The sequence below is a fragment of the Euleptes europaea genome, chromosome 5, assembly GCF_029931775.1.
Source record: "Euleptes europaea isolate rEulEur1 chromosome 5, rEulEur1.hap1, whole genome shotgun sequence".
In the NCBI taxonomy this organism is placed as follows: Eukaryota; Metazoa; Chordata; class Lepidosauria; order Squamata; family Sphaerodactylidae; genus Euleptes; species Euleptes europaea.
The window spans coordinates 30,379,093-30,403,220 of record NC_079316.1 but is presented as its reverse complement, the minus strand read 5'-3'; the positions used below and the strand labels follow the sequence as shown (position 1 = coordinate 30,403,220).

Below are 24,128 nucleotides of genomic sequence, written 5' to 3'. Positions count from 1 at the left end.
TCTAGTCTTGTAGTTTGTATCTGCCAATGTCTTCTGTGCAACTTTAAATAACCAAGGAATGTTTAAAATTTTATTCACATGATCAAATAGCGTATGCATGCAGGCTGGTCTGTGGAAGTAGGTTCTCCACCTGGGACTGATAATTTCAAACTGAGTTAATCATTGATTGTTTTGTAAGAAAGTATTCTGCCTGTTTTATAAGAAGAGTTGGTTTTTATATAACGACTTTCTCTGCCACTTAAGGGAGACTCAAACCGCCTTACAATCACCTTCCCCTCCCCACAACAGACACCCTGTGAGGTAGGTGGGGCTGAGAGTGTGTGGCTAGCCCAAGGTCACCCAGCTGGTTTTGTGTATAGGAGTGGGGAAACAAATCTAGTTCACCAGATTAGCATCTGCCGCTCATGTGGAGGAGTGGGGAATCAAACCCGGTTCTCCAGATCAGACTCCACCGCTCCTAACCACTGCTCTAAACCACCACACCACGCTGGTTTCCAGCAACAGCCTTAGAGGTAGTCTGTGTGGGATTCTTCATGTACAGAGACCACTTAAAAATAGCCTCTGTGTGGTGACACAGAGCTGGATCCAGAGTTGGAAAGAAAGGCCTTTCCATTAGCAGAAGTCCTTACAAGGAGTGAGCTGCCATTTTGGCAAATTTCCCACTTCAGCTGCACCCCCCCATGGTGTAGCCCAGCTGTTCCCTGACCCTCCGAAGCACTGTTTTGGTGGCACCTGGAGGTGTAGGGTGATCCACTCTGCCATCAAACCTCTGCTTGCAGTTCTTTGGATCCAACCTTTACAAGTATACTATCTCACCACTGTTGCAATGGGCACCAGTCTTGGTTTCTTAGATTGTCATCAAACGAAGAAACTCAATGCTAGTGCAGCCATGCCAGAAAGAGGAAACCAGGGCTACATGCTACACTGGCCCAGGATCAAATTGTTAGCACATGCGCATACAGTACATTACATACAATATTTTCAAATTATAAAACTTGTAGTTCTTTGTCATTAGCTGCATTCAGGCATCCCAATAAATGATATTCTACAAACCCTAGTTACTCTTCTGGATGTATGTAACAAATCCTGGTTTGTGCATACATTCTGGTTTGCTCCATCATCCACCTCCCAGTATGAAGGGCATCCTTCCCACACTGACCTCTCTACGGGTAGGTAGCCACAAGGGGCACTGCTACCCAACAAATCTGTAGTCTGGGAAATTCAGGTGTCAAAACAAAACCACAATTCATAGAAACTGTGGTTAACAAATACTAGTATGAAATCCCAGCCTACTGCAGTTTGTTAGACTGTCTGCACTCAGATGTCTCAACTAACTGGGATTGAAATTATGGTTTATGATGATATATAAATAAGCACTGGTGTCTGAGAGAAAGGTTTACTACAATAGCACAAACATGTTAGTGATTATTGCTAGATTCACACATGGCACTGAGGTTCTGACTCAGGGGGACAGTTGCCCCAGCAATGAGAAAAGGACTTCATAGATGAAGTAACTGTTATCGTGGGGTTTTTGAAATACTGCTGCTCATTGCTCCCTATGGCTGAATCTGCTAGTACATTTGGAATAGTTGATAAGAGTGTAGGGAACTGTTTGCTTTATGTCAGACTTGAGCTACATATCATACTGATATGTCAGTTTGTTAATCATCTCCAAAAGCTTTACAATCTCTGGAGAAAGCCAATGTCTGTGAGCATCCCTATCTTCCAGCAGCTGTCAATGCTGGGCTGTTTTTGTTTAAATTTATAGGGAGAGGGAGGAAGGGATAAAATGCACTTTGCAGGTTAGAACTACAAGGCTGCTGAACCCTGCCCTTTTGTCCCCCAAAACCACAAACACATCCACTTTATTTCATGTGCACTAATATTCCCATATATATTTGGCCGCCAGAGTATGATGTCTCATCATGGGGTTTTGAGACATCCAGCCAAGAAATCAGAAGGAGATTGAGACCTGGAAGGGCAGCCATGAAGGAGCTAGATAAGATGCTTAAGTGTAAGGATGTGTCACTGGCAACCAAGATCAAGTTAATTCACGCCATAGTATTTCCCATTACTATGTATGGGTATGAAAGCTGGACAATGAAAAAGCTGATAAGAAGAAAGTAGATGCCTTTGAAATGTGGTGTTGGAGGAGAGTATTATGGATACCCTGGACCGCCAAAAAAACAAATCAGTGGGTTCTAGATCAAATCAAGCCTGAACTGACCCTAGAAGCTAAAATGACTAAACTGAAGCTGTTGTACTTTGGTCGCATTATGAGACACAAGAGTCACTGGAAAAGACAATCATGCTAGGAAAAGTTGAAGGCAGCAGGAAAAGAGGAAGACCCAACAAGAGATGGATTGATTCAATAAAGGAAGCCACAGCCCTCAGTTTGCAAGACCTGAGCAAGGCTGTTAAAGATAGGACGTTTTGGAGGAGATTGATTCATAGGGTCGCCATGAGTCAGAAGCGACTTGATGGCACTTAACACACACACACACAAGATCACTGTGACCATGGTACACACTAGCAAGCACAATCCACCGCAACCACAGAATAATCCAACTCACGCTCAGGAGAGGAATGCATTCGAATGATTTGTTTTTCTTGTTGTGCTGCCAAGAAGGACAATTGTTTTGCCATTTGTCTCTCTCGCATCCTGCAAAAAATCAAAGTGCACACGGCATAAATTCCTGGTTTCCTGAGTTTATATACATATGCTCGTGGAAGGACAGTGAAGGTAACTGACAACGTAGCTTGTGTGACAGAAAAACTGCTCTTCTAATACTTCCTCTTCCCAACAGTTTTTCTGCAGCAGATGCGGCTGGTGAAGTCCTGGTATATGTGCTTGTGTGTATTGCAGTTAGGCCCTAAGAGTCTAACTCACTTGACCATTACAGTCACCTTCGGAGGCCCTGGTTTGGGTGTTCCCACCTTCTCAGATTAGGTGAGTGGCAACCCAACTTCTTGATCATGGCGCCAAACATCTGGAATTCTCCCCCACGGAGATTCATCAGTTGCTGCCTACCGCCAGCAGGGGAAGACTTCTTTTGTTCTGTTTGGCGTTCCCTCACTGATTCCCCGCTTTCCTCACCAAATGTTTTAATTGTGTTTTTCATGCTTTTGTATATATTTTAGTTCTGCCTTTAATTGTTTTCATGCTTTTGTACATATTTTTGTTCTGCTTTTAATTGTCTCCAAGATGTGTTAACTTGCTGTGCGGGCAAAAAGGAAGAATGGAAAGTTGGTAAAATAATTAAGTAAGAGCCCAGGCCAGAGATTCTGACTAAGAAGCAAGGAAAGTGATGGAGTACATGTCCCTTCCTCATATCTTTTCCTGCTTTAAAATTGATTTTTGATCCTGGCTTGCCTCAAAATTACAGATTTATTCCTGAAAATGACTGAGAAAGCAGTACCTTTGGCGGGCCCTTTCCCGTGCTATTTTTCTCTCAGCCTCAGACCCGTGGGCCTTATGGGGGGTTATATCAATCCATTCCACTCCCACCTTTGCATAGCGCTTCCTTTCATTCACAAGGAACTCCTGTAGGTCTCTGCATGGCTGGCAACAGAAAAGCTGGAAAGCAAGGGCCCGCTATTACATGGCAGTGTGGTCCCTGGCTTTCCAAAGAGCCCAGAAGAATGCTTTTCCATTACTTACAGATCCATATTCGGCAATTTTTTCTAGACTTTCAAATGAAGGAAAGTCTCTCAACAAGCTGCCGCAGAACTCACAGTTCGCAGGATATTCTTCCACCAACTGTAGAGAGGAATTGGGACAAAGTTTTTAAAAGTATCAGTGGTAATCATCATGCTACAAGCTTATAAAGAATAACATTCCTTTACTTATTTTTTTAATTTTGTTGCTATTTTTTTAACTCTTTATTTTGAGTTTTGTTGATGACAACAACAAAAATAAAAACACAACAGCAATACGTTAGACATCATTGTACAGTCAAGATATGTTTCAACACTTGGTTCCAAAATATGTTCCAATATTATACTTTGTTCCAACATTATACACCAGTGCTTTTAACAGAAAAAAATACCATTTAGCAGAACTTAATAAATCCAAATCATCCGATAGTTTTGTGGGCACTGTTTACGTCGTGATGCCTCCCCTCTCCACATATTCTAGAAAAGCCAGCCATATATTTAAAAAGTTTGTAGAATAAGTTATTTGCTACTTTGTGTTGTGAAGATATCTTATCTGAAATTAAAAGGTTCCACACCTTCTCATACCACTGCCCAATAGAAGGCATCTTTGCTTTTTTCCAATACGAGGCAATCAGAAATTTTGCTGCCAGTAGCAGTATTGAAATCAGTTCCCGTTTTTGGGTAGGGAGTTGTTGAATATCAAATTTTTCTAGTAGGACAATTAAGGCATCATGAGGGACTTTGTACTATGTGATTAATTCTATCTCTCGCAAGATCAATTTTGTTGCTATTTTTAATTGCACAATCATATTTTTTTATATTTGTAAAATGATTTTATATAACACTGTTTACAACTGTTTACAACAGCCCGCTACACAAAGTCATGTGGACAATCTCAATCATTACAGAAGGTAGGAAAGAGGAGGGGCTGTGTACATTCCCCAATGCAGCAACAAAACTGGATGAAGGTACTTGGAGCGGTGGACTCTGATCTGGAGAACTGGGTTTGATTCCCCACTCCTCCACATGAACAGCAGACGCTAATCTGGTGAACTGGATTTGTTTCCCCACACCTTCACGTGAAGCCAGCTGGCTGACCTTTGGCTAGTCACACTCTCTCAGCCCCACCTACCTCACAGGGTGTCTGTTGTGGGGAGGGAAAGGGAAGGTGAGTGTAAGCCAGTTTGATTCTTCCTAAAGTGGGAGAGAAAGTCAGCATATAAAAACCAACTCCTACTCCTACTCCTTGGCTTTTCTTTTGTGGAACCATTTTGTTCCCCAAAGAAGAAGAGTTGGTTTTTATATGCTGACTTTTTCTACCACTTAAGGCAGAATCAAACCGGCTCATAATCACCTTCCCCTCCCCACAACAGACACCCTGTGAGGTAGGTGAGGCTGAGAGAGCATGACTGGCCCAAGGTCAGCCAGCTGGCTTCGTGTGTAGGAGTGGGGAAACCAACCCGGTTCACCAGATTAGCATCCGCCGCTCATGTGGAGGAGTCTTTTATAAGTCCAGGAACCCTCTCCAGTATGGCTGGAGATAAAGTATAGATTGGATTCAACATTATTACTTTTAATTTAATGGTGGTTTTAATGCTCAAATCAGATGTCATGACCAAAGTGGCATTTGTGGCGGCCACGAAGTGAATCTGGTTAATTGCTGGGCTCATATATTCCCTTCCTCCTTCTATGCAGAACACTGAGATTGAAGACATGGGTTGGACTTCTTCAATCTAACACCAAGGAGTTGTGACATCCAAATGTAGGCTATTTAAGAGCTTGGATAGTTCTTTTGTGTTTGTTTTGTGTGTTTTTTTGTTTAAAAAAAACACAGAACTGGGAAATAAACTGCCCTTGGTTTATTAAGGCACCCACTTTAGAAGAAGAAGCAGAGTTGATTTTTATATGCCGACTTTCTCTCTCACTTAAGGGAGAATCAAACCAGCTTACAATCACCTTCCCTTCCCTAAAACAGACACCCTGTGAGGTAGGTGGGGCTGAGAGAGTGTGACTAGCCCAAGTTCAACTAGCCTGTGAGGTAGGTGGGGCTGAGAGAGTGTGACTAGCCCAAGGTCACCAAGCAGGCTTCATGTGTAGGAGTGGGGAATCAAACCTGGTTCTCCAGATCAGAGTCCACCGCTCCAAACCACCGCTCTTAACCACTACACCACACTGGCTCCACTTTAGGACATCACAACTAATTTGTAGTGAACCATGCGAGGGAGGGAAAATACGGGAGGGAGGGAATGTGCAAGACTGGCTACGAATCAGACTCGTGGCCACTGTGAACAAACTCAGTCTGTCATATTTGAATTCAGCCTAACTTTGATTAGATCCATTTGGACCCATGAGAATTTCAATGTACATAAGAACTAAAGAAGAGCTCCTGCCGGATCAGACCAGCGGTCCATCCAGTCCAGTATCCCATTTCACATAGTGGCCAGCCAGTTACTATGGAGGCTCAACAACAAGGCATAGAGGTTTTCCCCTGATGTTGCCTCCTGGCATTGACATTCAGAAGTTTGCTGACTCTGAGGTTCCTTTTAGACACCACGGCTAGTTGCTACTGACAGACCCGTATTCCGTAAGGACCAAGATTTCCGCAAGCCACGGTGCGGGGCGGGGGACCACCTAGTGATCACAGAAAAACTAAATATTGTCTAGTATTCCAGGGCTATGTAATGCATTCTAAGATTTAATACAGAAAAATAAGAGACAATTACTGAGGTTCATAATATCTTACCAAGAAAGCGAAATGGACAAGCTACTTCCTCTTAACGCCTTCTCGAACTTATAAAATATTTTCTTCAAAACGTACATTTTGGCTGCAACCCAGGTCTAATTTAGATGCGATAAACGTGACACAATCTGGTGCCAAAGCTAAGAATGTTTAAAACAATATTGATTTCAGTATCGGGGTTAAGCGCATATAGTGCAATCCTTAGGAGAGTTATATCCTTGAAGTTAAAGGGCTTAGAAAGGTATAACTCTGCTAAGGATTGTTCGGTTAATGAGAGAAATAACCACCAGGGGAACATATGGATTCTTTAGGCAAGCAAAGAGCTAGGACCAAAGATTGACACATACATGTATAAAAGAGCCACTCCTTACTTACAAGACATATGCCTAACAATCATTAATAATAGTAACAATGCAACTTGTTACTGTCATTTTTGTAGAAGATCTGAGCTTTTCAGTAATATTGGTTAAGCTTCTTCTCTACCCAGAAAGAAAAATTATGGGGGGGAAATGTTGTGCAATGGATTTTCATCAAAATTTTACTGTCAATTTTCACAGTGAATGCAGTTCCCCAAAACTGGGCAGACGCCTAAACATTTCTTAAAAGAAGCAAATTTCAGTTTCAAAGAAAAGATTTATAATTACTAATGTGCAACGTAGTTAGCAAAATACTGAGATAGAAGAAGAAAACTCAAGCAAGGCACAAGGAGCAGGTGCCTTTTTCCAATCCAATTTTTCTATCAAACAAACAGTGCTTATTTCCCTGACTCCTTGAATATTCCTCTATGTCCTTATACCTTCACTACTAGCTGGGGGTGCTACATTTTCATTGGAGTACATGATAGCATTCAACAGCAATGAACCAAGACCATTCAACCTCCATCCACGGCTCCTTTTTCTTTGTCTGTATCCCTGCCCAAACCCAGATGGTGAAGCTGGGCTACCATGATTGACAGCTCGGAGAGTCTCTTTTTCCCTTTTACTTTCTAAAGAGATTACAGGTAACTGTAAATGATCCAATTTGTTATTTCATTAGGGATCCTAGAGCCATCTGGCTCCCAAAGAGCTTGACAAGAAGCAAAGCAGGCAAGATAAACTGTGTTATTTTTCTGTCTCTGTTCTTAGAGTCATATTGTCTCTGATTACCTCTGCTCCCATATGCAAAGCATTCCTCCAGACTCCTTTGGTTGTTTCTGCAATCCAATCCAATCTAATCTTCCAGGGGGTATAACATCAGAACACAGGTAGAGGATCACATATGTGAAATATTTCCTAACTCTAAAATCTCCCAGTATACAGAAAAGTTCAGAATAAGGAAAAAAGCTACAATGGAGGGCAGGAGAAAGATGTAAGCTGCTTTGGGTGCCCAATGGAGAGAAAGGTAGGGCATAAGTGAAGAAAATAAATAAATAAATAAAGCTACATGATATCTCTTCTGCCTTATATGTTAACTTTCTGTGAACAAGGAGTTTTTAATTAGGGGGATTACAGTCATATAAACAAGTAGTGTTTATTTTGGGGGGGATTATTCAGTCATGTAATCCCGATCCTGCTTTATGAAGTGGTAACATTCTGGAAGGACTGTACCATTTGTGAATTCAAAAAACATCCAAGTAATTGTTAGGGCCAAGGCTCACGTTACTCACAGGAGCCTTTTTCCTCTTCTTTTTTTAATAACATGTTTCAGGGAATCTTGAATGGCAAGCTGGCAAGAGGAAAGGGAAGTAGGAGTGAGTAATGTAGTGGGCAAGTTTGCAGATGACACAAAATTATTCAGGAAGGTGAAAACCATAAATGACTATGAAGAGCTGCAGGAGGATCTCCACAAATTGGGTGAGCAGGCAACAGGGTGGCAGATAAAGTTCAGTGTTGGTAAGTGTAAGGTGATGCACACTGGAACAAAAAAATCCCACCTTCAAGTATAGGCTAATGGATTCTGAACCTGCTGAGCCTGAGGGGAAAAGATCTTGGGGTCATAGTAGATAGCTCAATGAAACTGTCAACCCAGTGTGCTGCAGCAGTGAAAAAGGCAAACTCCATGTTGGGCATCATTAGGAAAGGATTTGAAAACAAAACGGCTGATATTATAATGCCCCTGTATAGATCTAAGGTGCAGCCTCATGTGGAATATTGTGTGCAGTTCTGGTCACCATATCTCAAAAAGGACACTGCAGAAATAGAAAAAGTACAGAAGAAGGCAAGCAAGGTGATTATGGGGTTGGAGCACTTTGCCTATGAGGAAAGGCTGAAGAGTCTGGGACTATTCAGTTTAGAAATTAGATGACTAAGGGGGGACATGATAGAAGTTTATAAAATTATGCACGGGGTGGAGAGAGTAGACAAAGACTCCCTCTCCTAAAATAACTAGAACTCGAGGGCATCCAATAAAGCTGATGGGCAGTAGATTCAGGATGGACAAAAGGAAATATTTCTTTACACAGCAAGTGATTAAAATGTGGAATTCGTAGCCAGAGTATGTAGTGATGGCCATAGGCATAGGCAGCTTTAACAGGGGATTAGACAGATTCATGGAGGATAGGTCTGTCAGTAGCCACTAGCCATGGTGACTAAAGGGAACCTCTACATTCAGAGGCAGTCAATCTCTGAATCCCAGTTCCAGAGGCAACATCAGGGGAGGGCCTAAGTCTCTATGCCCTGCTGCTGGACCTCCAGAAGAACTGGTTGGCCACTGTGTGAGACAGGATGCTGGACTAGATGGACCACTGGTCTGATCCAGCAGGGCTCCTCTTATACTCTTAAGGGAGAAGGCTGCTCAGAACTTTTTCTGCCAGTTACCTGATTGCTCAAATGCAGCCCTTCTCCAGCAGTTTCCCCATCTGCAATGGAAAGGGGGCTACAGGCTCCATGGCGATGGAAAGTGATGTCAAGTTGCAACCAACTTATGGTGACCCAGTAGGGGTTTCAAGGCAAGAGATGTACAGAGGTGGTTTGCCACTGCATGTCTCTGTATAGCAGCCCTGCACTTCCTTGGTGGCCTCCCATCCAAATACTAACCAGGGCCCAACCCTCTTAGCCTTTGAGACCTGATGGATCGGGCCAACCTGGGCCATCCAGGTCGGGCCCACAGTCATCAGGAAACATCATGAATAGTTCATTTGTATCCCACTTTTCTTCCATCACGGAACTCAACTGGCAATTTTCACTCATTCGGTGTAGAGGGATCAAAACAAAGGGGGGTGAACAAGACTTACATTCTTAAGGGAGAAGGCTGCACAGAACTTCTTTTGCCAGTTACTTGATTGCTCAAATGCAGCCCTTCTCCAGCTGCAATGGAAAGGGGGCTACAGGGTCCATGGCAATGGAAAGTGCTGTCAAGTTGCAACCAACTTATGGTGACCCAGTAGGGTTTTCAAGGCAAACCTTGAGGGCATCAAAACAAAGGGGAGCGGACAAGACTTCAGGCCACATGAGCCTATCGTGTGCTCTGAGATTTATGACAAAGAGGCAAAAAGCCTCTGAAACAATTGGCAAGTCATTTTCTCTCCCACCTCAACATCATAAACCAATGTTACAGTGAATGGAAGAAAACTAGCCCCTCAATGCATGCAAAATAGTAGTAGAAGAAGAGCTGGTTTTAATATGCCAACTTTCTCTACCATTTAAGGAAGAATCCAACCAGCTTACACTCACCTTCCCTTCCCCTCCCCACAACAGATACCCTGTGAGGTAGGTGGGGCTGAGAGAGTGTGACTAGCCAAAGGCCACCCAGCTGGCTTTGTGTGTAGGAGTGGGGAAACTAACCCAGTTCACCAGATTAGTGTCTGCCACTCATGTGGAGGAGTGGGGAATCAAACCCGGTTCTCCAGATTAGAGTCCACCGCCACAAACCCCAGCCATTAACCACTACACCACACTGGATCAGTAGGAAAATCAATGCATACTTATAATCACAATCAAACTGGGGCATGAGGAGATCATACCTATCTTATCAAACACCCCCAGGTCCCTGCAAACACAGAACAAACCACTGTCATCAATAACTGAGGATGGTTAAAAGATTGCCATGATCTGTGGTATGTAATGCATAATTTTATTCTCATCCCTCCCTAGTTATTATGGAATCATAATCACTGAGCGGAAAAAGCCCTCACCGCTATTTTCATGTCTTCTCGTGATGCTTCCCGTCGATATGCTAGGATAGTCGGAGGCCCAACACTGGACAGCGTTTGCAGCGATTCCTGAAACAGCTTTACAAATTCTTCTTTAAACTTAAAAAAGCAGAAAAACAATATGCAAATTAGAGACTTCTCCATTTCGATCTCAAAACTATTTTTGCCAGAATATCCCCATGAGATTACTCCCGGATAAACGGTTTCAGCCTGGATTGGGCGCAAGGGATGCACGCGCAGGTATAGAAGTGGGGTAGCTTATATGGGAAGACATTTTAAATAGAGACTGAGTGATTCATACCTCCGTGTCACATAAAATGTCCAAACTGCTGAGGTCTTGGGACAGGACAGCATAAATATCTAAACATCACCAATAAGAAGTAGTTAGGAAATCAGCATGTTCTTGCTTTTTAGAAATGATTCTTCCTCATACATGTCCACATGACTCACTTGTTTAAGCTGGGGGAGTATGCTGAAACAGCATAAGCAGATCCCCCCTCTATAGATAGACAATGCAAGAAAGGACACTACAACTTGCACTGATTTGCACAACAATGCACAACATCCATTTAAAGTGGTTAATTAATATTCCCATTTACCCACCAAGGACTGAGACTGAGAAATAGCCATGTACATATTTAAGGCAAAGGGCATAGTAGAGGAGGTTTATGGCTGAACAGAAGTTACACCTCCTAGGTTCACAGCCAACTGGCTCTGCTACTGGTATTCTGTGGATCTGTCAAGACATAAAAGTGGTGCTTATAAACAGGAAAGAAGAAAAGAATGACCGAGGGGATCAATTTACCATTCTCAAGGTTTTCATCCTTCAGCTTTGTCTTGGCTGGAAAGAAAGTAAGTACAAACATGACACAAGGCCTAACAACAAATACCTGCTTTTGCCTCTCTTCAATGAGAAGAAGTATTGATGGAGGCTAGATGGAAAATAGGCATCCATAGAGGGGCAGACTCTAATCTGGCTCTTCAGTGTGATCCCGTAGTTAAAGCAAACACATTTATAAATGAAATGCCACCAGCCCAGCATCAGTGAGCGTTGTTGGCAACCTATAGCTGGAATGCTTCCCTGAGGGAGGGGCTGCGGCTCAGTGGCAGAGCATCTGCTTGGCATGCAGAAGGTCCCAAGTTCAATCCCCACCATCTCCAGTTAAAGGGACTAGGCAAGTAGGTGATGTGAAGGACCCCTGCCTGAGACCCTGGAGAGATGCTGCCAGTCTGAGTAGACAATACTGACTTTGATGGACCAAGGGTGTGATTCAGTATAAAGCAGCTTCATGTGTTCATGTGATGAAACACTGGAACTCTGTCCCATTGGTGAAGTCTGACCAAGTGTATGAAGCTGTCGCAATATACCTCCCAAAGAACATTTCACTCATCTGATAACAACTTCTTGGTAGTCTCTGGCCCCAGAACTATCTGGCTGTCCTCAACCATGGCCAGGGTTTTCTTGGCTCTGGCCCCAGCCTGGTAGAACTCTCTCTCTCAAACGAGACCCGTGCCCTGTAGCACTTAGCTCAGTTCTGAAGAACATGAAGGGCAAGGGAAGGGAGCCAGTGTGGTGTAGTGGTTAACAGCAGTGGTTTGGAGTGCTGGACTCTAATCTGGAGAACCGGGTTTGATTCCCCACTTCTCCACATGAGAGGCGGAGGCTAATCTTGTGAACTGGATTTGTTTCCCCACTCCTATACACGAAGCCAGCTGGGTGACCGTGGGCAAGTCACAGCTCTGTCAGAGCTCTCTTAGCCTCACCTACCTCACAGGGTGTCTGCTGTGGGGAGGGGAAGGTGATTGTGAGCCAGTTTGAGTCTCCCTTAAGTGGTTGAGAAAGTTGACATATAAAAACCAACTCTTCTTCATGTACGACGGAGATGTTCTGCCAGGCATATGGTTGAGGACAGCAATGGTTATATGGATTAGCTGGTCTCCCGCCCCTTCCTTCCCTTTCCCCTTCCTTATAGTTCCTTTATTCTCCTTTTCCTTCCCTATAGTGTATTTTCTCCATCCTTGTTGCCCCTCCTTCTTTGGGCCTGTTGGACTCTTGCTGTTGACCGTCTGTTTTGCTGTTGACCATCTGTTTTGTCATCCCTAGGCCAACCCCCTGTTTGACAGCTATTTTAGGAGCTAGTTATGTCGTTGAGACAGCATCTGGGTTTTTAGAATCGGTTTTAGTTTTAAAGTTTCCATTATATTTTAATGTTAATATACGTGTTGATGTATTTAACACGTTGGAAGCTGCCCTGAGCCCGGCTGTCCCAGGGAGGGTGGGGTACAAATCTAATGAATAAATAACTATCTGCAAATGTGAAGAAACCCCTCTAGAACATGGAGAAGGAATCTCGAGTGAGGCAAGGGAGGTGGGGTGGACAAAGTAGTCCCTGCGTACTGCCATACAGATGCCATGTTTACTACTTGTCAGACTGCAGTAAGCCCTAGCTGACACTACTCTTCCTGAACTCTGTCAAACGCTCCCACAGAGTGCTTAATATAGTCCCCTAAAATAAATTCCCTATAAAAAGTGGTCAGAGCCTGTATTTAGAAGGCTGAAGGACAACGCTCCTGGTTGTGAGTCTTTTGCTTCTAAACTCTACCGTGGTGTTGCACTGGGATAGGACCTGAAAATTACCATACTGTAATTTCTCCATTAACGTCCTTGAAATAAGAAACTGCAGAGCAAAAAAACAAAAAACCCTCCTCCTGATCTTGGCCCACACAAGGATAAATGATGCTGTAAATAGATAATTCAATTAAGGCTGTAATCCTAGGTGAACTCAGCTATGGGTTAGTCTGAAAGGGCTGGTTGTCCAAGCAAAAGGCATTTGTGGTTAAACAAGTGAGGGTGACCATAATTTCCACCAGTTCTCATCCCCGGCTGCAACCACCCTCATATCCTACACTGTTCCTGAGTGCTCCCTGAACCTCAGAAGGGGCTTTTAGGGGAACACGGGGGGGGGGGGCTGCAGTAGCAGAGGGAGATAGGAAAGACCTTTTCCTTAGATAGAACTCTGTTTAAGGGCTCAAACTGGTGATTTGCTTTGGTCCATAAAATGCAAACCTCAGGCTCCTGCAGCCTTCATTTGCCTTAGGGCTGGTGCAGGAAAGGGAAGCTGTGTTTAACCCTTCCACCTCCACCCTGTTTTGCTATGCAAAAATCAAGCTCCCAGCTTTGCCATTAATATTTTAAAGGGGGGGGAACACCTGTTTTAAGAGGCCTTGTTGATTAAAACAGTCTCTCCCCTTCCCTGCACAGCCTCCAGACAAACTGCTTTTTAAGGACTGAATGAGAGTGTGTCTCATCTGTATGGTTCATTGAATCTAACTGAATTCAGTGGGACATAAAATAAGCATGCCTGGGACTGGTCTGCACAATGAAGGATACGACTCCTTTTTGCTCTGTATATTGTAAACATCACAATAAATGCATTACTCACGCTTTTTCTTGGCCAAGTGATCATAAAGCCAGCTTGCATCTGTCTGCATGGAGACAGATTTGCCAAAGGGTTTCTGGAGCGTATCGGCAGCCACGGTATCCAATGCTTCCCTTTCAATAGACAGAACACAAGTACGGTAACTGAGCCATCAGTGTATTTCTCAAAGCAAACGCCAGGCTTATCGTTGATCTTAAACTTCCGAGAAGTAGCAAACAAACTTCTGAAAGAAGAAACACACAGCAGTGCCATCCTAAGTGGGTCTACTCAGAATGCTACTCAGGTCTATGGGTATGCAGTAGGGCTTGCTCCCAGGAAAGTGTTCATAGGAACTGCACAGTCAGTAAGTAGGCTCACGGTAAGACAGTAAATTGTGTTTAGATCCAGAGTGAGATTTCCATTCCTAACAATAGCAAGACAACATATAGTAACCCTTCCCTGGGAAATGGCAACATGTTCTCTCATTTGCTATTTGCACTTATCTGGAGGAGGGGGGAAGAATTCATTGATACAGTCTGGATCTGAATCAGATTTATTAGTACGGCATATGCCAGTAAAACATTTGTATCTTGATACAGTCTGGAAGAAGGCATCATAAATAGTGTGGGGAAATATACTCAAACACGATTCATAGAATCAGAGTTGGAAGGGACCACCAGGCTCATCTAGTCCAACCCCCTGCACAATTCAGGAAATTCACAACTACCTCCTCCCCCCACACCCCCAGTGACCCCTACTCCAGAAGATGGCCAAGATGCCCTCCCTCTCATGATCTCCTAAGGTCATAGAATCAGCATTGCTGACAGATGGCCATCTAGCCTCTGCTTAAGAACCTCTAGGGAAGGAGAGCCCACTACTTCCAGAGGAAGCCTGTTCCACTAAGGAAACACTCTAACTGTCAGAAATTTCTTCCTAATGTCCAGACATTGATTTAATTTCAACCTGTTGGTTCTGGTCTGACCTTCTGGGACAACAGAAAACATCTCGGCACCCTCGTCTATATGACAGCCCTTCAAGTACTTGAAGATGGTTATCATTGCAAAGCCTAATTTCACTACTGTGTGCAATGTTGCCGAGATGATGTTGAAGGCATCTTGACTGCCTGTCACACCCCACAGTCACACCCTCTGGGTTTTAAAGCCAACTTCTAAGAAAATACAAACGTGATTTCTTCTCTCCTTCATCACAAGTACCTTCTTGAAGAAAGAAACTTCTCAATCCTAACAGCACTGTTATGATACTGATAACAGCACTGGATTTTGATACTCAATAGCGCCATTGAACACATGAAGCTGCCTTATACTGAATCAGACCCTTGGTCCATCCAAGTCAGTATTGTCTACTCAGACCAGCAGTGGCTCTCCAGGGTCTCAGGCAGAGGTCTTTCACATCACCTACTTGCCTAGTCCCTTTAACTGGAAATGCCGGGTATTGAACCTGGGACCTTCTGCATGCCAAGCAGATGCTCTACAAACTGAGCCACAGCAATCTCTCTTTAGTAAAAAGGGGGGGGGGAATGTCAGATGCTCACCTGCTTGACTTGTATAAAGACGAACTTTCTCTCCTGACTCCTCCTAGTATCGTAGGACGGCCATTTGTTCCTGCTGAGTACAAACCAAACTAGTTACACATCCAGACAACTAATCGCTGTTGTGTCTGCTGGTTGCAGGAAAAAACAGAAGTATTCTCCCTTTATGAGAGGAGCAGCCCATGCCTGGGCTCAGGTACAGGGGGCTGCTCTGACAGACCCCTACCCATATTCTCTCCAAGTCATTCTTTTTTAATGAGTAGGGAATAGACTTAAGGGGGTAATATAAAAGAAAGGGAGGTACGACATGTTATATATAGTTTTCTGGGTTTTTTTTTTTTTGCCTTCATGGAAAAAACAGAACACAGACAGTGGGGGTTGTAATTTAAAGGGGAGCCCACCATGGGAAGACAATTTCCATGGTGAAAACATACATATAACTGTAAATTATTTATTTATTTGTACATTTATATACTGCCCTTTCCCAGCCAAGGCTGGGATTGGAGCAGTTCACAGCATTAAAGCATCAACAGGAAAAAGTCAATAATTTGTTAATACATAAATTATATTAAAACCATCAATTCCTTATCTGAAATCCAACTGGCGCCTGATTCGTAGCACACAGAGCAACGGCCAGCCAAGGAAAGGTCAGGTCCCCCAGATTAAATCCCAGGTGGAACAGGGAGAAGCAGAGGGGAAAGGGAGACCAGCTACCATGGAAACTGTTGCTGTCCTCAACCACTGGCCTTTGGTGGGGGAGAACTGTTTGAGGTGGTGACCTTTGGGCGAAAACAGGAAATCATTAAATACCTGTGCAGTGTTCTACCCATTTAAATTGTAGCCCTTTTTACCTGCATTCTGGATTTTCTTTTCTTTGTTTTTATTTTAACGCCAGGGACAAATAACCCCAGAATGTCTAATTCTGCCCAGACACACTTTGGCAATGAGGGAGGGATGTCCTTACCTGAACTGAATACATCTTTTTTCACCTTTCCCCCTTTCCATTGTCCTCCTTAAGCAGTCCCCTGAATACTTTCCTAAGTAATCCTATGGGCTAGCACATGTGCGATTTTCACTCTGGGCCCCTCTCCACAGGAAACGGAAGAGTCCAACAACGGGAAATGCCTACCACAATTCTCACAACAGCATTTTAATGCCAGTGGTTCTGCCTTGGCAAATAAGTCAGCCCAATCAGAGGAAGCATTCTCCATCTCTGACTAGAACTTTACCTTACCCTGGCAGTGTGGGAAGAGCTGTGGCTCACTGGTAGAGGATGTGCTTTGCACGCAGAAAGTCCCCGGTTCAGCCCCTGGTATCTCCAGTTAAAAGGATCTCATCCTGGGTGATGTCAAAGATCTCAGCCAGAGGCCCTGAAAAGCAGGTAACTGCCACAGCAGACATTACTGGTCTTGGCAGACCATAGGTCTGATTTGGTGTAAGGTAGCCTCTTGGCCTCTTAGGAGTCAGTTATGCTACTTTTTCACACACTGGTCAGAGTAACGCAAGAAGCCTGAGGTCACATGGGATGACTCCGAGCTACTTTGGTGTTTTCTGTAGGTTAATACTAGCATGGGAAAAGACCACCGCCTGAGCTCCTCTCATGTGATCAGCACATTGCTGCAGCTCCACTCTGCGAAGGTAACTTAAGAACCCAACCTGTGACCTTATAAGTCCCATATGAAGTTAGTGCATTTCCCAGAGTCTTCTGCGGTGGTGCGGAGGACACTGGCATATTCACCCTTCCCATACACCCCTTCCCTCTGGCTTTCAGCTTCACCTCTGGCTCTCAGCTTCACCCTCATTTATGGGATCCTCTTAGGTAAAGCTGATTTAGTTCTCCCCAAAAGCCAGCACATGCCCTGAATGAGTGGCCGACTTTCCTCTTTGAGTACACGCATTATCAACCAGACCCATGATGGATGAAAACTGATTTTCAAAGTAAAGGTATCAACTCCTAAAGATGTTATTAAACAAAACCCAAAGTGAAACATTTGGCAGCATTCCTTTCTTTAATTTATTTCCCAGTCAAACTCTGGGTACTGATATGTAACTCTCCAGCCTCCACGTTGTCCATCCAACAAACTTCATATTTATGCAGCTGAGCTAAGAAGTCTTCTCCAGACCACCAAGGCTCTTGGGGTCCCCCACTTTCTTCTATAAGCAATTCCATTGATTTTATTAAAAAAAATCCACAGTACATGGTGCCATTTGGACTGTATAGTACCTGTGCTTGGCAATGGCCTCATGGTGTCTTCCAAGGGTTGCTCTTCTTCAGAGAGTGGCTCTGTTACTTTTACCAAGGTGGTAATTGCTGAGCCTGGCTCTGAAATGCCATCAGTCTTCCCCACTTGACTCTCCTCATGAGAAGACCTAAGCAAACACAGTACAATCTAGCAATTCTGAAAGGCAATTGCAAGGAACTCCACGGCTGTGTGGAATTTCTACAAAGGCCTGCTGTGTCATATTGTCAAGCCCCATAAAACACAGATTGAAGGCTTGGCTATGGACCCTAAGCAGACAATTGCCTACCCTGCCTTCAAGACAAAATTGTCTACCCTAGAAGAAGCAGGTAATCAGTAATGACTAATGTCAGTTCCTGAGCTCCAAACTACACATTACATCTACCACGAGATCACCATGGGGACTTGCAGCAGGGTGACAGGTGTGAGTTTCCCATGGGAACTCAATTCCAGACAACTGAAGCAGCCTGATTTTGGATTGGGACCACTGCATAGAGGTAGAATGGGCTCCTATCCCCAAAACCTTTTCCCAACCCAAAACAGCCCAGGGGGCATTATTTGATATACTTGTGCTGAATTCTTGTTAGTGTAGCCCCCCAAGGCAGTTTCGGGTAGGGAAAATGGCACGGGGAGGAAGGAGCCCCTCCTCACTGATGAAGTGATCCCATTCTGAATCAGGACCTTGCCGCACTTCTGAACTGAGTTCCCATGGAGAACATGATGCTGTTAAGAACATAAGAAAAGCCCTGCTATCAACTCCAGCAGTCTGTTCACACAGTGGCCAACCAGGTGCCTCTAGGAAGCCTCCAAACAAGACGACTGCAGCAGCACCATCCTGCCTGTGGTCCACAGCACCTAAGATAATAGGCATGCTCCTCTGATCCTGGAGAGAATAGGTATGCATCATGACTAGTATCCATTTTAACTAGTAGCCATGAATACCCCTTTCCTCCATGAACATGTCCACTCCCCTCTTAAAGCCTTCCAAGTTGGCACCCATCACCACATTTTGGGGCAGGGAGTTCCACAATTTAACTATGCGTTGGGTGAAAGAATACTTACTTTTATCTGTTTTGAATCTCTCACCCTCCAGCTTCAGCAGATGACCCCGTGTTCTAGTATTATTGGAGAGGGAGAAAAACGTCCCCCTGTCCACTCTCTCCAAACCATGCATAATTTAATAGACCTCTATCATGTCTCCCCTCAGCCGCCTTCTTTCCAAGCTAAACAGCTCTTTGTCTTGCTGCAAGTTCCCATGGTGATCATGTAGCAGATTTAAGGGGTAGCTTCTGTGTGTGTGTGTGTGTGTTGTGTGTGTGTGTGTGTAAAGTGCAATCAAGTCACAGATGACCCCACAGGGTTTTCAAGGCAAGAGACATTCAGAGGTGGTTTGCCATTGCCTGCCTCTGCATAGTGACCCTGGATTTCCTTGATGGTCTCTCCCATCTCTCTCCCATCCAAATACTAACCAGGGCCAACCCTATTTAGCATCAGAGATCTGATGAGATCGGGCTAGCCTGGGCCATCCAGGTCAGGACAAACATGTAGCTTGGCCCTGAGAAATTCACATTCTGATCACAGTATAGTCTATTGGAAGCAAACATAATTTCAATGCGCATGCGACAGGCACAGTGCTAGAATCCTATTGCAATTCCCCCCATGGATGAGCAGGGACAGAGTAAGCGGCAACCAATTTAAAACAAGGAAACACACCTTATTAACAATTAGGGCAATGTTTGAGGAGTGTAGGAACCATATACTCAGAAGTGATACCACACTGTTTTCTAAAGCGAAGCAAGCATCCCCAAGACAGCCACAGCTCAAGCTGTGGCAAATTCTGCACTCTTGAGAGTGCAATATCAAGAGTGCAGAAGTTGCTACCACCAGATCTCTGTGGATATCTTGGGAATACTTGCTGCACAGAGCTTCCAGGTCCCAAGGCACAGTCTGAACGCAACACAACAGGATTAGAAAATGGTCAAAGTTAATGCCTGCAGCAGCCCTAGCAAATTTTGTTGTAAATTCCCCCAAGTTTAACAAGGCTGATTCCATTGACTACACACAGGAAGGCTCCCCCCGCGTGCGCATGCACGCACACACACACACATCCAGGATTCTTCATTACCTCTCTGAAGACATGGAAGTTCTACTTTTCATCCTTCCTGGATGATCTTCTGAATCTGTTCATACAAGCACCATTAACAGTCAATCCTGACCGCACTAACAAGATTAGGCAGATATAAAAACATCCATACTGAACTTTTCATATTACAAATAATATGAAAATCCACTAGATGTGGTAATGGGCTGTTTTTTCTTATGCTAAAAATGACATAAAGGAGAGAGACACATCCATTTGTAAAGGAGAATGAAGGTCGACTATTTCCTAGCTTTTGCAACAACAAAAAACCCTAACCCACCCACCCCATTCTGCCTAATCGTTGGCTGTTACCGCACTTGTATTCCCAGCGATGTATTACGAATCTGACAATGTTATAAAAATTACTGTTCGCACTTTCTATGTATTCCCACTGATGTATTAAGAGTTTGAAAACGTTATAAAAAATACTGTTCGCACTTTGTTTGGCCCCTTTGATACCATTTATAAGCCGTGGTATCCAAAAACCCTTTTAAAGCGATGTTTTTTACAACATTTTCAAACTCTTAATACATCCCTGGGAATACAAAGTGCAGTAACCCCCACTGTTTCTGTCCAGGCATGTACTATATACTAACCAGGGCAGCATTTATTGAGAGCAGCTTTTTTTCAAAGCTATAGTACTTTTTTGCTTAATGTGCATTGTTCTGCTATATAAAGTGGAAATATAACACATTCAGTAATCTTTTCCAAAGCTAGGACATGTGGAAAACACATACTTAGGGGCAAAACTGGCTGCAGCAAGAAATGCCTTTTACCAAGAATATGGAGTGAGAAAGGTGTTCGGTCTCTGCTGTACAAGGGTTGAAACCAGCTCTGCCTTCCTTGAGAAAATGCAGACAGCTTGCCAAAAACCTTTTAAAAAGCTTTTTGCTGTTCTACCAGCTAACTTGGATGTGCAGGTGACGAACTGGATTGGCTATAGGACTGTCCTGTGTGCTTGCTCCTGCACCATCATCATACCTTCTCAACCGGTACGATTAATACAAAGCTATCACACATTTTGGGGCATGCTTTCTCTGCCTAAGAAGAAACAGGTTGTACAAAAGCTATTCCCACACAGGGAATATGGATGCAAAACAGCATTCTTCATGCTCTGAAATAGTAGTGAAGACAAGGATGAATGGAAACCTGATGAGTCAGGGAATTCATGGAAAGCAGGCAAAATGTTCCTGGCAATAAGAAGGGCAGATGAATAACACAGTTCTTATGAAACACAGCTGGGTAAGCAGAGCAGCAGGAATTCAGGCATAGCAAAACTGGTTTGTCAAGCCAGGAGAATGTGGTGATGGTGACCTTGTTATAGTCTATGAGCTTCAAAATACTTGTTTTCCTTTCGCTGAGAAAAACATATGGCCTTTCCTCTTGTTCCAAAATACTAATATTATGCTACCTGGTCCTGTATCTGGCCTTTCAATGGCCCCCTCCGATTCCATCTCTGTCATGCTGCCAAAATCCACAACTGTCATAACCTCTTCAGATGACCTATATTGAAAAGAGATTCACATATAAAGAAAGGATGTTATCTTATAGCAACAACTGTAACAGGTCAACTTTACCTGAGAAGTATTTCACTTTTTAACAGAAAATTATATGCTGGTGACTGCCTCCGAATGGCCACGTGTACAACAAATGGAGGCCTGTGGGAAGTGGTCAACAATGGGTGGGAGGGAATTGGCCTCAGAGGAAACATGTTCTCTGAGGCCAATTTCCCTCTTATCCGGTTCTTTACAATGTGAACGGGACATGTACCCAGGAATACTACAGTACCAATTCCCTCCTCCTCCCCTTTAAACCCCAGAATTAAGAGATGCAAGGGTCAGGCTACCCTGGTGTAGTGGTTAAGAGTGGCAGACTCTAATCTGGAGAACTGGATTTGATTCCCCACTGCTCCACGTGAAGCCTGCTGGGTGACATTGGGCCAGTCACAGTTCTCTCAGAACTCTCTCAGCCCCACCTACCTCAGAAGGGGTCTGTTGTGGGGAGGGGAAGGGAAGGTGATTGTAAGCTGCTTTAGGTAAAGGTCCCCTGTGAAAGCACCAGGTCATTCCTGACCCACGGGGTGATGTCACATCCCGCCGTTTACTAGGCAGACTTTGTTTACGGGGTGGTTTGCCAGTGCCTTCCCCAGTCATCTTCCCTTTACCCTCAGCAAGCTGGGTACTCATTTTACCAACCTCAGAAGGATGGAAGGCTGAGTCAACCTTGAGCCGGCTACCTGAAAACAACTTCCGTCGGGATCAAACTCAGGTCGCGAGCAGAGCTTGGACTGCAGTACTGCAGCTTACCACTCTGCGCCACGGGGCTCTTAGTAAGCTGCTTTAAGGTTTCTTAAATGTAGAGAAAAGGGGTGTATAAAAACCAACTCTTCTTCTTCAGCCTAACTCCTGTCTCTAAGGGTTTACTAACTCTCTGAACCCAATGTTCCCTTTCTCTGTCACTATGAGAGCAGTATAAACATGCAAGCCTTTGACCTCCTGTCCATTTTAGAAGAGGCCAAGGTGTAACCAAGCATGTTCAGATGCTGATGCAGACTTTCCAAGGGGAATAGACAAATTCGTCAAGGACAGGTCTATCAAGAACAAATATTTATTTGTTTGTTTAGAATATATCTATGTCCTGCTTGAGGTAGCTTACAGTAAAAAACCACAGCATATTAAAAAAAACCAAGCCATTAAAAAAAAAGTAATTAGACATAAGCAGCATAAAAACTGTCCATAAAACAGAAACAGACCATTAAAAAGCTGATAAGATAAAACCCCTAATTAGAAGCCTGGGTAAAAAGATGTGTTTTAGCCTGGAACCCAAAGGAAAGGAAAGTAGGTGATGACTAAATGGAACATCCATTTTCAGGGACAGTAATCTTAATGCCAATTACTGGGAATAGAAATAGGGGAAAGCACAGCTTGCAGACCTGAGCATTCAGTTGGCAGCTGGGGAGCATTCAATTGGCCACTGTGTAAGTCAGGATGTTGGACTAGAAGAACCACTGGTCTGATTCAGTAAGACTACTCTTGTGTTCTATGGAATGGTAATGTGTCTACACAAAACCCAAGTACATGAGTCTACACAAAACCCAAGTGAGAGCTATGTACGTGTGTATAGCTTTAACTGAACCCTCAAGAACTTGTTTCTGTTTCCCTCTCACTTGGGTCTTGTGCTTTGGTGTTAGGGTTGCCAGCTCTGGGTTGGGGAAGGACTGTAGCTCAGAGGTAGAGCATCTGCTTGGCATGCAGAAGGTCCCAGGTTCAATCCCCGGCATCTCCAGTTAAAGGGACTAGGCAAGTAGGTGATGTGAAAGACCTCTCCCTGGAGAGCGGCTGCTGGTCTGAGTAGACAATACTGACTTGGATGGACCAAGGGTCTGATTCAGTATAAGGCAGCTTCATGTGTTCATGTGGGAATTACCTGGATATTTTGGGGGGAGAAGCCTGAGGAGGGTGGGGTTTGGGGAGGGACTTCAATGGGGTATACTGCCATACGGTCCACCTTCCAAAGCAGCCATTTTCTCCAGATCTCTGTCACTTGGAGGTCAGTTGGAATCCCAGGAGATCTCCAGCCACCACCTAGAAGTTGGCAACCCTTTTTGGTGTTGATGTGTTGTCGCCTTTCATCAGTATTCTCCATTATATGTATTCCTTCCCAGCTGGAAGCAATGAAGAGCCTTGTTGTTAAGCTACCAGTTCCCCTACAGTTAGCTGCTGAGAAAGACTGAAGGGTAAACAGGAAGAAGGATATGCAAGTTCACCCCTCTGGACAGGTACGGTAAGTTCACCCATCATGCCTCAGAGGATGCTACATGGTGTCAGGAGTGGCCTGCTCTTCTAACAAAACCATCTGCTGAGGAACTTCCAGATTCTGAACCCTGCACTGAACAGAAAGGGATGGGACAACTTAAACCTCCCTCTGAGCTAAATGTCACGGGGGAATTTAAGAGACAACTGAAGAAAATGGGAATAGCCACAGAAACTGAGAATGAGCCAGAAGTTTATGAAATTGTTGTAATGCTACAATTATTGGAAGAAAAAGCATTAGGAAGATACTACAACACACCTGATATCTATGCAGATCCAGACTCTGGGGATCTCTTAAGGCAGTTGAGCACAAAGGCACTTAGAACATAAGAAAAGCCATGCTGGATCAGACCAAGGCCCATCAAGTCCAGCAGGCTGTATACACAGTGGCCAACCAGGTGCCTCTAGGAAGCCCACAAACAAGACGACTGCAGCAGCATTG

At 44.1% G+C, this 24,128-nt stretch overlaps 1 protein-coding gene across 1 annotated transcript in view; it reads right to left on the bottom strand.

The window, feature by feature from the left end:
• The window catches only part of ERICH6 (glutamate rich 6), a 38,612-nt gene that overhangs the window by 7,163 nt on the left and 7,321 nt on the right, over positions 1–24,128 (bottom strand). The window contains exons 3-13 of the mRNA XM_056850390.1: positions 21,286–21,377; positions 19,860–19,914; positions 17,719–17,864; positions 15,498–15,567; positions 13,970–14,079; positions 11,332–11,367; positions 10,828–10,892; positions 10,509–10,625; positions 3,662–3,760; positions 3,420–3,577; positions 2,574–2,662 (exon numbers count right to left, since the gene is read on the bottom strand). Of these exons, the coding sequence (XP_056706368.1) occupies positions 2,574–2,662; positions 3,420–3,577; positions 3,662–3,760; positions 10,509–10,625; positions 10,828–10,892; positions 11,332–11,367; positions 13,970–14,079; positions 15,498–15,567; positions 17,719–17,864; positions 19,860–19,914; positions 21,286–21,377 (1,037 nt within the window). The remainder of the gene's footprint in view (positions 1–2,573; positions 2,663–3,419; positions 3,578–3,661; positions 3,761–10,508; positions 10,626–10,827; positions 10,893–11,331; positions 11,368–13,969; positions 14,080–15,497; positions 15,568–17,718; positions 17,865–19,859; positions 19,915–21,285; positions 21,378–24,128) is intronic.